Source organism: Glossina fuscipes, unplaced genomic scaffold (genome assembly GCF_014805625.2).
Source record: "Glossina fuscipes isolate IAEA_lab_2018 unplaced genomic scaffold, Yale_Gfus_2 1, whole genome shotgun sequence".
NCBI lineage: Eukaryota > Metazoa > Arthropoda > Insecta > Diptera > Glossinidae > Glossina > Glossina fuscipes.
The window spans coordinates 36,176,015-36,190,539 of NW_023998415.1; the positions used below are offsets into that span (position 1 = coordinate 36,176,015).

The 14,525-nt window shown below is 33.9% G+C and overlaps 1 protein-coding gene across 1 annotated transcript; it reads left to right on the forward strand.

Moving 5' to 3' along the window:
- Positions 1 to 919: 919 nt before the first annotated feature.
- LOC119631504 (knirps-related protein) lies at positions 920 to 14,081 on the forward strand. The gene is made up of 2 exons (XM_038023776.1): positions 920 to 1,005; positions 12,195 to 14,081. The coding sequence occupies exons 1-2, from the start codon at positions 928 to 930 to the stop codon at positions 14,040 to 14,042; spliced, it is 1,926 nt and encodes a 641-aa protein (XP_037879704.1). The 5' UTR covers positions 920 to 927; the 3' UTR covers positions 14,043 to 14,081.
- The last annotated feature ends 444 nt before the right edge of the window (positions 14,082 to 14,525 follow it).

Consider the following 14,525-nt stretch of genomic DNA (forward strand, 5'->3'; position numbering starts at 1 on the left):
TATTGCTATTATTGTTATTGTTGTTGTTGTTGTCTTTTTGTTGTTGCTGATGATGCAAATGTTCAGCCTGCGGCTCTATATGCATGTGTTTATTTCACGAGCAATAAAATGCTCACTCACCACTCAATAACAAATTCTCATTGTGGTACATTTGTGTTACAACAGCAGCCACACAACTAACTAACTATAGGAAGAAAAACAATCCTTTCGCTTTATTTTTATTTTTATTTGTTTTTTGTTTTTCTTTGTTTTGTTTTGTTTTGCTTATGGTCATAACCATAACATTAATAACAACAACTGCAACAGCAATATTAAAGCTTAACAATCTTGTGCTTAAATGTACAAGTTATCGGTTGACTCTTTTCTTTTTTTTTTCTCTCATTGTTGTTTTTCCTTTTCTTTTTTTTTTTTTTTTTTTTTTTTTTTGTTGTTATTTCAGTTTGTTTGTCAGTTTTTAGCAAGCTTAGCGCTTGTCTAGTGCTACATGAATTTTTTACTTACTGCTTATATCGTTACGTTATGTTTAGAGCAACATTAGCAGCTGACCGATCGAGACAACAGCAGAAAAAGTGCAACAGCAACAGCAATAGCAACAGCAAAAGCAAAAGCAAGAGCAAGAGCAATAGCAACGGTTTACTAAGCTCATCTTGCTAAGCTTGCATTGCTGACTGGCTACACACCATTATTATTACACGCGTGTGAATTTTGCTGTTGGCATTCTACGGCATGCATGCATTCATATACATGCAGAAAGATTTTCATTTTAAGATTTGTTGCCTTTTAATTGAATTTTTATTAAATTATTACTTTTGGGATTCCATTTACTTTTGCTTGTTTTTTCTTTATTTCTTTCTTTTTTAACTTCAAATATGTTGAAGTTTGTGATTTGTTTTAACAAATATTTATTTATTCCACATTCATTTGCAGATGAATCAGACTTGTAAAGTCTGCGGTGAACCAGCTGCAGGCTTTCATTTCGGTGCTTTTACTTGTGAGGGCTGCAAGGTAAGTTTTTCTCTTTTTCTTATTTTCTTTAGACTTTTTAGAGGAAAAATAAATTTAATAAAATAGCAAACAATTAAAATCCCATTACATTTGACATATTTTTTTAAAGCTTTTTCGATTATATGTTTAAAAAAAAAAAAAGAAAAAAGAAAAACAAATTGCGACCCTGGTTACACAATATATTCACAATTCGTTGAAGCTTAAATGAGGTAAAATTGCATCTAATTTACTGCACAATTCGAATATAATAGATATCCTGTATCCTGATCACGTAGACCTAGTCTATCTTACAAAAAATTAAAGCATATGGCGCATAGATGTACACAAGCATACACTCTACAATACAAAAGAATACTTCCATGACATAGCACGAATGGCGAACATTTACAAGCTCTGGAATCCCTGGCAACGAATTCAGAAGGAAGTGACGTCATTCAGTAGATCAATTTAAGTATTCCAAATATAGCCTGTGGCAGTGCTTCTTAGCCGTGGCAGAGCTCGCCGCTTTCCACAAGTTCTCCTTTCCAAGAAATACTTGGACTTTCGTGTTTTTAACGAAATAAGGATGAAAAACCAGGACAGTGATGTGCCGACTCAATTATCTTTTCATTCTATCTCTACGTTTTTCGCCGAAAGTTTGCTTTGTCAAACTTTACTTTTCGCGTCTCGCGATTGTCTCATGATTTCCCGGTTATACTAGGATTCTTTATTATGCCCAACCATCCAAAGAGTCTTTCCGGGACAGCGACTACACTAAGCCAGCCAACTCCGTAAACCTAGCAGTCCTTTCAATCGCTGATGGAGACCGGCTAAGCTAAGTCAGCCATTCTCAGTCCGTAAAATCATATGGTCAAGTACAGCGAGTAAGTTAACTCAGAAAACCTCTAAGCCTAATGCTCGTATCAGTCCGATCAGTTGTTCAGGGACAATGGCTAACAAATGCCTGGGCTTATGAACACGACAATCGAACGGATGGACAAGAATTTACTAAGTTAAGCAAAAGTCTATGACCTTAGCATCGATTTCACTAATCACATTACTCAGTCAGAAATGGGGGAAAAATGCATATGAAAACGAAAATTAAATCAGAAGATTACACAAACCTACAAATATTGTTTTGAAAATTTGTTATCAATGTCTTCAAACGTCAATTTGACGAGTAAATTTCCCGAACCGTCGAAGCCATAAAAATTAAGATAGGTAACCGAAATAAAGCACAAATACTCTTCGATCGATTGCGAATACGAGTTTCAAAAATGAATATCATCTACGCACATATACGCACCCACAATGCAGGGAAAACCGACACAACTTCGAAAAACTTGGACGAATTTTTCATGTTTTTCTTTATAACGTTCGATCCTATCGAGATAGAATTCAAAACCTTTCGCGCAGACGTTCATTGGGATAATTTTTATATTAAATCCAAAAATCGTTCCGATCGTTTTGCTAATACATTCGCAATTACCAATAAGATCCAATCCACTATGTGCCTTAGAATAAATTGTAAAATAAGTCGGAATTGAAATTTTGTCGTTAATTATCGATGTATTAGAAAACTGGTCGAGACAAGCTTCGTATCAAACATGCGGTTAGTTTTGGTAAACAGTTGGAGCGAAAGTTATTGACAAACATTTTGTAAAATTGTCAGTATTTTTCGAAATCATTTGAATTTGTTTTGCATTGTAAGCGCGTAACAGTAAACAGGTCACGCTCACTTTGTAATCTCATATTCTTAAGGGATCATCGCATATTTCCGACAAATTTCAACTTGCTATCGTGACGGTTCATCAAAAATTGCCCATCAAATTGACGGACATAGTCATAATTATAAAATATTACATTTGGATCGAATTATGAAACATATATATATATGCATACAAATATATATATATATATATATATAAACTTATATATATACATATATATATATATATATATATATATATATATAAATTTTAGATATAACTGTCTATATAAACATATATAATATAAGTATGTATATTATATAGGAAGCAATCTGCAATATCTTAAAAAATCGTCTAATTTGCGCAGAAATTTTAAAATCGAAAACTCCTCAAATTGGCGGATGACTTAAATCAAGCGGTAAATAGAATATTCCAACCGCTTCATCCAGAACATTTTTTCTTTCTTCTTGGGTACTATGATCAAATTTCGGTTTTCATCATTGTCACGTCATTAGTTGGGATCTCCTTGCATCTTATAGGATAAATGTTCAAGAGGTAGGTTGTTTTTTCTTCGATTGATTGATCATCAGGCCATCAAGCGTTCAATGTTCGTTGACAATCTCACAGTAATCAGGCATTGATTTTGATGAAACATGTCTTTCTATTTAAAGCGCTTTAGTTAAGCGCATGAATTTTTAAAACAAATCTGCAAAATGTCTGCAATTTCGCGAGCAACTTACTGCAATACTGACCTGTTAATATGAATCTTTGTTGAGCTTTCCTGGGAGCGAACTCTTCCGAATAATCAATAGATGATGAATTCTATTATGGAGGTGACAGCCGTAGTAAGTGATAGTTTTCCTGGAATAACAATTTGATTGAAAGGCTTTTGCTGGCAACCGATCGCTTGAAATAATTATCATAAGAAGCAGTTGTTTACATAAATTATCCCGTAAATATTTTCCTCGCCTACGACAGAGTTTCCAGTAATTGCCTATGGAAATTTATGAATTTCAATAGTTTTCTTACGAGGAAAGTTTTGCATCTTAAATCGTTCATTGTTCATAGTTTCTTGTTTATATAGTTTGGTGACTTTTTTACATTTACCACGTCACGCTGTTAAGAAAGAATGCTAACTTTCTCATTTCGATTCTAAAACTTGCAAAATCAGTAATAAATAAACATAGGTAAAAGGAGTCTGCAAAGAGCAAATTGAAAGATCATTCCATAGCATTAAAGCAGAAAAATGACAGTCAAAAGCTGTTCATAATTTTTTTTTTTTTTTTTAAGGAAATAACTTATCTATCCGCTTAATTATAAGGTACATTTCAAACAATACAAGCGTCATATAGTCAAATATTGCCGATAATGTAAACTTAAGCGCAAACGTAACAATTAGAAAAACATTAAACATGCAACCCTGGGCCACAAATGCCCGGGATTTGACTAATCCCGAACCGGTCCGAATAAGTGTTTGATAATCGTCCAGCTTATGGTAGAAGCACTCACGCCAAATCCGAGCAAGTTGTAACTCTCATTATATTGTTGCCACAATATACGGAGAGCATCATTGCTTCCATACCTTGTTCCGTAGTAATTGAGATTAAGCAGTCGAAAATGCCTAGACACTCACCGTGGAAGATTCATGTAAGTTTTAGATAACGAGTTATCGGGATCAGATATGTCACGCGGCAGCTTGCAAAAAAAACGACACATTAAGGATAACTCGTCTGCTTTCAAGAGTGGTCAGCCTTGTAATCACCAAACGATTCCTATATGAGGGTAGGCGGACGTAACGACACCGTAAGCAAAATAGAAAGAATTGTTTTCGTGCGGACTCAATTTGGTTACGGTAAAGATCATGTTGTGAATCCCAGATAATTGACCCAGAATAGCTCTCACTAACGATATATACAGCAATCGAGTAGTGTACGGATCACGAAACTGTTTAGCCCAACACTTGCTGAAGCCCGAAGTGCTTTTTTTCCTTATTAACGGTAACATTAATACATGCATTGAAGGACAGTTTTCTATTAAAGGAAACCCCGCTCTACTGATCGGTACATGAATCTTATTTATAAATTTAGATATTCTTGATTTTCTGCGATATACCGAACGCATTTATCCAGCAGACAACCGTGTGCTTACTTTTGTTTATATTCAGGTATATCAAACTTGAAGGAACAAACACCTGAAAGTAGTGAAAATTTTCAGCTGTCTAAGACATGTATTAATTGCTTTAGATATCGATCAGATACGATTGACCTTTGAAATCCACTTTAAAGCGAATATATTCCATCATAGGTTATTTCACTTCTTTTAACCATTTGACTGGAGGGAAAGAGAGAGGGAGAGAGATAGAGATTGATTGAAATTGGAGTTGATTCAGTTGGCCATCATTTCGTTCTTCATCCACAACGTAAATACCCGAAAATAAAAATATTTCGTTCAAAATTGATTGTCTTCTCTCTCACTCAGGTTCGAAAACACCTTAAGCTTACTTCCAACATCATGTTTCGAGCTTTTATTCACACACATGTATACATATCAAAAAATAATTTGCCGCTAAATACGCAGCCATATAGCTTATATATCTATATATACACATGTATATTATATGTTGTATTATATGTCACTTGATAGGTTTATAGGATAGGAAATAAAAAAATGGCGCCCCTCCTGACGCTACTTTGTTTCTGAATACAGAAGCGTAGTGTCACTAACGCAGAACTTTGTAAACTAGCGGTCGGCGGAATTTTCTACAAATTTAACACATTTCGTTTGAAAATTGACATATCATATGGATTCGCCAATAGTCAATTTGCATCTGTATGTCATCGTATAAAGTAATTGAGTAATGGATTACACATCGGTTCACTTGATCAAACTCGTAATAGTAAATTTAATTAGAAAACAAAACGCGGCGCGATAAGGATAGTCGAAGGGAACATAAAGTAAATGTAGTTTTGCATAATTTAAAAAACATTAAGTCGTCGTACTCCCGGTTAGGGCCTATTAGTGCACCTTAAAGATTAGATTAATAGAATTAAGAAAATCATAAACGGCTATGATCGAATCTTTAATCCTTAAAAAAAAAAACAATTTCCTTGTTACACTTCGCTTAATATACGAGTAATAAATAAAAAAAACACAATTTTTTTTATTTCGTCTTTTTGCACTTAAAGCGGTGGCGTTTTTGTTTTATATTGCACGCGCTAATGTACCCCTTGAACTATTGGACGCATTTCCAACAGCAATCGGCCTGCAAGAATATTCAATATTTTTGGCAAATTTCAAGGTGATATCTTAACTTTTGCGACCGCATACATTCTCACACAGACAGATGGATGGACGGACAGACGGGCAGATAGACAAACGCAGTTCGGTTAGCAATTTCGATACTTGTTAAGGATATATGGTACTCCTTATAAGATATCTCTCTCTCTCTTTCTCTCTCTCTCTCTCTCTCTCTCTCTCTCTCTCTCTCTCTCTCTCTATCTATCTATCTATCTATCTATCTATCTATCTCTATCTCTCTCTCTTTCTCTTTCACAGTCTCTTTGTCTGGCCCTGTCCCTCGCTGAAATATCCATACAACAATCGTAGTACATAGTGTTCTTCGAAACTTTAACATTTATTTGATCAGTAAAATATAAATGTTCATTAAGGAATTCTTTGTGAGCATCGTCAACAAACGGCAGATGCAGCACCAGCAGCAGCACCAATAACTTTAACAACAACTTATGGTTAATTTATTCAACTTATTTATTTATTTTTTTGTTTATAATGTTCATATTAAGAACACACCATCAAATCAAACAATTTATGATCATTTATTTTAAAATTATATTTAAACAATCGTTTAAAAACATACACACACACACACACACACACACTTACCCACATATATATATATATATATATACATATATACATACATATATATATTTACATAACTAACAGTTACCTTATTATTAGTTGTGAGCGTTGCTGTTTTCTTAACAACGGATAAATAGCGAAAAAGCCAAAGTTTAGTTAGTTAGTTACGCTTGCAGCTAAATTCGTTTTTTCGTATAATTGATTCAAATGCGACTTTTACAACAAATTTGTTTTATTTCATCTATTTTCTGTTGATTTTTCTTAAATAATTTCGGTACAAATTAAGAAAACAAACAGAAACTACCACCACACACACACACACACACACATACATACATACACGTACGTAAAAGCATAGGCAAACATATATACGCTGAATAAATGAATATATACGAATATAAGGTTGAAGGTTATTTGTGTTGGAAACATTTGTTATTTGTCTGGAGAGTTAACTTGATTTAATATCATGTAAAACGGCGAGAAAAAAAATCACAACTTTTAACAATTTGTCGGTTAAACTAATTTGTTATTTTTGCACGTTTACTATGGCTGTTATTATTGTTATTGCTCTTTCATTCGATTCGGTTTGTTTTTTTTTTTTTTTTTTTGATTTTTTCAAAGGCTGTTTTTGTTCAATAATCTGACACTTTCAAGCCCTAAACTACAAGATAACAAACGCACAAACAAATACTGCTACTACTAGGGGGTACCACGCTAACGATGATCGTAATAATAATAATAATTATAACAATAATCATTATCATGATGATGATAATAATGATTATGATGATGATGATGATAACGATGATGATGATGATGATGATGATGATGATGATGATGATGATGATGATGATGATGATGCTGTTATAGAATTAGAAGCAATATTACAGTAACAAGAATTTAATTGCAATTCACTTAAACAGTTTTAAGATATGAAAATTACTTAAGTTAAATAAAACAATAACAATAATTCCATGCAAATAGAAAATAAAAAAAAAAAAAAAAAAAAAAAAAAAACCTACCCATCATACTTAACTGACTAGCAGACTAGCTGGCCGAATATATTTGATTGTTTAATGTTTTACTTCAATTTGTAGAGCTGTTCGAAGCAAAAAGAAGGCAAAACACTAAAGGCTGCTTCTGCTGCTGCTGCTGCTGTTGCTGTTGTTACTGCTCTCTCAAATGTAACCGTAAATCCCATTTCCGACCCAGTAATCTTGATGCCCAATTAACCTTAAAAGTACTTGTTTGCATTGTAGTTTTTTTGCTTCTCTTGTTATTGTATTCTTTTTACGTTCGGTTGTTTTATTTATTTATTTTTTTTTTTTTTATATATTTATTTATTTATTTATTTATTTTTTTTTTTTTTTGTTTAATTCCTCAACAATTTTCGGTTAACTACTTCTTCATTGAAAATGTTTTAGTGTTCTTGTTGTGTTTTACTTCCAAATATCTTGTGATTTACTGCTATCATGTTTTGGTTGGCATAAGTGTTTCATACATAAAAGTAGTCAATCTGTTGTTGTTATTGTGGCTAATGTTGTTTGGCTAACCTTTTGTGTATTATTGTTGTGTATATTCAGCCAGTTCGTCTCGATCCATCTAACCATTCATTCATTCATTCATATATTAATTCGTTCGATCGTTCATTCGTACATTCGTACGTTCGTTTGTTCTTTCGTTGATTAGTTGATTCGTTGTTTGGGTCGTCGTTCGTTTCCTCTCTCTGCCCATACATAGAAGCTTAAATAGTTTTGCTCTTTAGTTTTTGCCCTCATTGAATTAAATTGTTTATTTGTTCTGTCTTGAACTTTTTTTTTGTTTCTATTATTGTTGTTGTTTTTGTTCTTATTCTTGTTATTTTTGCTTTTGTTCTTGGGCTTCTTGATGCAATTGTTAATGGCAATGATTGCAGTTTAAATTGCTTGTATCTTGTTTATATGTTGGCATGTGTGCATGTGTATATGCGTTTATGCACGTAGGTGGAAAATGATAATGACTTTTTGTTATAGTTGCTAAATTTTAGAAAAATGAATCATTTTTTATCGAGCGCGTTTGTTTGTTAGTGTGTTACTAAAACTTGAAGAAAACGAGCAAAATTCGTTTTCTTTACTTATATAAAGTAGGTGAGCGTTGGACTATTTATATGAAATGTCTTATTATATAACAAAAACGCGTGCATCCGCACTTAAATAAGATTTATTTGAAGAACTTTTCAAAAATCCATAAGTAAAAATGCGAAAAATAAACGATTCCATGTTAATAAATATATGTATGAGTAATGGGGAATATTCCTGCGGAAAAGTTGTCTTCCAATTTTATTATTATTTCCGTTAAAATCAAATCTATCAATAATGTGTTTGAGGCAAATGTTTTTTTTTTTTTTTTCTATTCTCTTCATTATACCTAACGTATAAAGGTGTCTATGCGTATGTATATATTATATTTGAAGTCTATCAAATGTTTATATTTATTTTATTAGATATACGAAACTAAATACATCTATTAAGTGACTTAAAATATATTGAGCTTTTATTTAATAAGAATGCACCCATTTTTAGTTCAATGCCAATCATCAAATTACTATGACTGCCTATATAACGTTTCACTTCACAATTGTCCTTAGGTCCCTAAGTTCAACTGGAGTGGATTCGTCTATACCTGACATCTTTTTCTGAAGAAAGGATCGCAACCATGATATTTCCATATTCCATATAAAATTGGATGGGTTGATTGTCGGCTTTGATCGTTTTATACACGATTCTACAGAATCGTTCGTAAAATATACGAGTACATTTTTTCGTTTTATCTGCAGTAAAGCAAATTCTATGTGCTTTTCAAAATGGAGATGTCTTTGGTTTACGCTACGTGGTTTCGCGTGTCATTGATTGAATCCTGCCATTTTCCATACCGAACTGTGCGGGAGAACTTTCAATGTTTTGGTAAATCAAGAGAATGCTTGACGGGGGATTTAAGCAAACGGATAGACGGACATGCAGGCATATGTATGGAAATATGGGTCAACGGATAGACAGATAGACAAACAGATAGATGGGCATACGGACCGATAGGCAAACACATCGATACAGTTGCCTAAATCAACTAAAAATTTAATCCTGATCAAGGATTTATGTACTTTATAAAGTCCCTGTACTATCCTCCTATGTGTCACAAATATTGTGACAAAAGATCTATAACCTCTGTCTTCACTCCTACATATATAAATGGGCAAAAATCCTTTCGCCCGTTTAGCTGTCATAGGACTCGTTTTTCGAGACGTATTATATAATTTCTTGCACTACTACGGTCACTATATTATGTCTACTATATATGGTAGATACTTATATGTAGATTAGAGATTTGTTAGAGGTTTGTTATACATCACGCACCAAAAACCAAAGTGGATTTTTAGTGGATTTAAATACTATTTTTACTTGAATTAAACAAAGATTATGTATTTTCTTAGTATCGAGGTTGAGCGGTATCTAAGCTTTCTCCGCGCATTGCCATTTTGAAATCTATAATAAGAAAAACTACAGTTTGTGATGCCAATATTATAACCCGCTAATTCCAAGAAAAAGATAAAGCGAGGTGAACAGTTTTGGAAATAATTCGAGGCAGAATTGCAACTGAATATTAGCCAAAGATCTCTGGTAATTGCCAAACAACAATGGCGTAATAAGACGAAGAATTACTTACATAAAAAAAAATTTTAGTTTTTACATTAAATTAAAAAGTGCTGCCAAATTGTACACAAAAATACGATATGGAACGCTACGCACGATACGATATATTTAATGGATGAGTCTCAGCCCTCTCACGTAATTTTCCAATCTACTTGAAAAATACGACTGTAGGTAGAGGGAATTTAAAAAAAGGAATTTCAAACAACATGAAATTCGTCTAAGAGCGGCTACAGTAAGAACCTATTCCATATTCCAGGTGATTCTTTGACATGGGTTCCCATACAGAATATTAAGCCCAGTAAACAAATCTACTTAAAAAAAAATTTCAAATCTATCCCACACCACTTTGCCTAATACAATTCTTCCCTTGTTCTCGTGATAAAATACCAAACATTATATCCCCTTTCCATGCAAAGGCATCTTATATCCTATATTCTAGGTGGTCCTAACCGTGAATCGATATGCTTCAAGTGCATCAAAATTAATTTTCCTCTCAAAGATCTTTTTCATCTATTTTTATAATAAAGTATCAAAGGTACACTTCCCATGAAAGGTCTTACATCCTGTATCCTAGGTGGTCCTAACCGTGAACCGATATGCTTCAAGTACATCAAAATTAATTTTCCTCTCAGAGATCTTTTTCATCTATTTTTGTAATAAAGTATAAAAAATTAACCTTTATTTCCATACAAAGGTTTACTTTTCATGCGAAATCGTATATGGGGTAATATCCAAAAAATATATCTATGTAGCTCAAATATAGCGTACTAAATTTATATGTCGGCTGACTAGTCTTAAATGGATCATTGTATGACAAGAAGATTTAATTTTCGTTAGGAAAGTTAATATATTGGGAAGGGTTCAAAACATTGGCCCATTCCGTCTGAATTATTTACATCAATTTAGTATAGCGAACGATTGTTAATCAGCAATTTTTGTCAAGAAACTTTTGAGAATTTGCAAATTTTTTCTATATAACGCGTTTTCCAACATAAGACCTTATTAGGGGAATGATCTTCAAAATTGTCCGATCAAAATAATATTTTCAATTCGTTCGGATTCGAAAAAAAATAAAACACATCCATGTAGTAAATTTTATGAAAATATACGAAAAAATGCAGATTGAACATAGACATCGGACATATGGACGGACAGATAGATAGACAAACAAATTTAAATCGATTCGAAAAATGTTTTTGAATAGATCGTGATAATGAAATGTGATTCTGCTTATAGTCTCTTGGTTGAGTGTTACATACATCGGCACGAACTAAATATGCCGCCTGTATCAGGTGGCTGTGGTGCAGAGTATGAAAAGTATTATAATGTGTAGGTGGTATTGCTTAGTCCTTCCTGTCCGCCTTCCCAGCGGACTGAACGGATTTTGATTTGTCAATTAAAATTTTCGCATTCGTTATCCAATAGCACAAATAATATAAAAGACGAAAATCTTTAATTAATTTACAGCAATTATTACAATTATGCAAACGATGGCAGACAAACAATTTGACTTAAATTTTAATGTCTCGTCTTTATGTTTGAGCAAATTTTTCCAGTAATTTATCTGCTTGTTTAGCAAATCGCTGCAACAACACATTTATATAAATCTTAATGACTGAAATAAACCCAAAAGCAATGAGAGAGAAGCCCACACTTTGGTAATCACTCACAGAAAACACCCACGGATCTACATATGCATGTGTATTTATATGCCAGTCAGCATGCTTACCTGTATATATCTAAGCACTATTTAGAATTGGTTTTTTGTTGTTTTTGTTTGTTTTATTTGTCTTAAGAAAAGCAAACAACGCTTGACAAAAATGACAAAATGTGGCCATTTAGTAAAACAAATTAGTTAAGTTAAAACATTAAATTAAAAATGTAATAAATATTGATTTGATGGTTTCTCGGGTTTGTTTTTGTTGTTTCGTTATAGTCATTTTTCGGGCGCTCCTATAATAATTTGTCATCGATATCGGACTGTAAGAATAATGGCGAGTGCATCATTAATAAGAAGAATCGTACGGCATGCAAGGCGTGTCGCTTGCGTAAATGTTTAATGGTTGGCATGTCGAAGAGCGGTTCTCGTTATGGGCGTCGTTCAAATTGGTTCAAAATTCATTGTCTACTGCAGGAGCAACAGCAACAGGCAGCTGCTGCGATGGCAGCTCATCAAAATCATCAACAACAACAGCAACAACAGCAGGGCCCGCCAGGTATGCATGTGAAAACGCCTGGTATGCCTACATCGGCAGCTGCAGCCGCTTTAGGTATGTTGGGTCATGCTGGCGGTTATCCCGGCCTATATCCACCGCGTACCAAAGAGGAGTTGATGATGTTGAGTTTGGAAGAGTACGCGAAACATCCGGTTGCCTCGCCTTCTGTTAGTTCGCCGGATTCTCATCATTCGGACAGCTCGGTTGAGGTTAATGGTAGAGTGGTGAATGCAGCAGCCCTGCTGCACATGAGCGGCGGTAATAAATTAGTTAGCGTTAGTTGCAACGAAACTCCAGCTACTAGTTCCTCGTCAGGCTCATTAGGGGGTTTGCCACCGCCTCCTACCGCCCAATTACGTAAAGATCTCCCTCATTTTTTGCCTTTATCTGCTTTTCCTGGCTTATCGGCTATGCCGGTAATGCCTCCACCTAGCTTTTTACCGCCATCACATTTATTGTTTCCCGGCTATCATCCCGCTCTCTATCAGCATCATGCTGCCGCTGGCTTGCTAAAACCCTCGCCTGAACAGCAAGCAGCTGCTGCTGCCGTACAGCAGCTCTTCAACAATAGTCCTCGCTTTGCTGCTTCGGCTCTGAGCACCGATAGTCAAAGTTGCAATACCACAAAATTGGAGACTAATCAACACTGCAGATCGCCACCACCTCGTTCAGATGCTTTTAATAATAACCACTTACCCAATGGCAATAAGGCAGCCGAAGAGTTCACTAAACGTTTTTATTTGGATGCTGTACTAAAATCGCAACGTCAATCCCCACCGCCAGTAGCCACTAGATTACCTGCTCATAGTAAACACGATCATTCAATATCTGCTCTGGTTACTCCCAATTCTGAGAGTGGTCGAGAACGCTTAACCAGCAGTAGTCGGCAAAGTAACGATGAAGACGAAGATGGGGAGGAGGGTTTGCATACGCAAACGAATCAGTCAACAACAAACCAAAATCATCATGTCGATCAGCAAGACTCGTCCAGTAATGGTCGAGACAGCGACTGTCGAGCAGTGGCGGGCGAAGAAGAACGCGACGAGGATGACGAAGAAGTTGATTTAGTAGTGTCGATGACACCGCCCAGATCGCCCGTCAACAGTATAACGGCGCAGCTCTTAAGACCTACCGAAAACACTCCTATCACTGCCAATACTGTGACTAGCCAAACAGACGCTCAAGATAATCCCATTGATTTAAGTATGAAGGCGATCACATCGGTAATCAGTTCGGCGAGCAGTACAAAATGCAATTCGCCCGTCGAAGCGGTGCGCGAAAGTGATGACGATTTTGATTTAAGGCAGAAATTCCTAAACAATAATAATAACAACAATGAAAATATTGGAGATAATAGAAATGATGATCATTTGTTTGTAACGAGTAAGCCTAATAACAAAAGGAAGCTTGAGTGTTTAAATCTGAATCAGGAGACGTTGACAAATAATAAAATACTTGTAACTGAAGCTGTTGCAACAAAACTTATAACGACTAATACAACAGCAGTAACAACAACAGCAACAACAATAACAACAAATGACGTTTTAGATTTAACTAACAAGGTGTAGAATTTTTTAATGATTGAAAGTCTAAAGTCCGCTGAAAATTTTAAATAAAAGATAACATACATAAATTTCAATAGAATTTAGAATTTTTTGCAGATAAATATAAAAGAAAATATTTTTTTTTTATCTTATTCTTTTTCATTTAATAGAGAATTTTACGCAACAGAGAATTTTCTTTTTAGTCAATTAGCAAATTTGTTTAATAAAATTATTATTATTATTATTATTATTATTATTAATTTTTACATAGAATGCTTACAATAAATTATTAAATTATTTTATTATAAAAGTTATAATTAGATCTATTTTTATTATATAGTTTAATAAAATTGCTTAGAATTAATTAATATGGAAAAATTGTTAAAAATATTGATGATAATATAATAATAATAAAATAATTTTTGATAAATTTAAAAAATATAAAAATTAAAAGAGAAAACAATTCTTTTAAATAAATTTAAGGTAAGCAATATTTTCATTTTACAA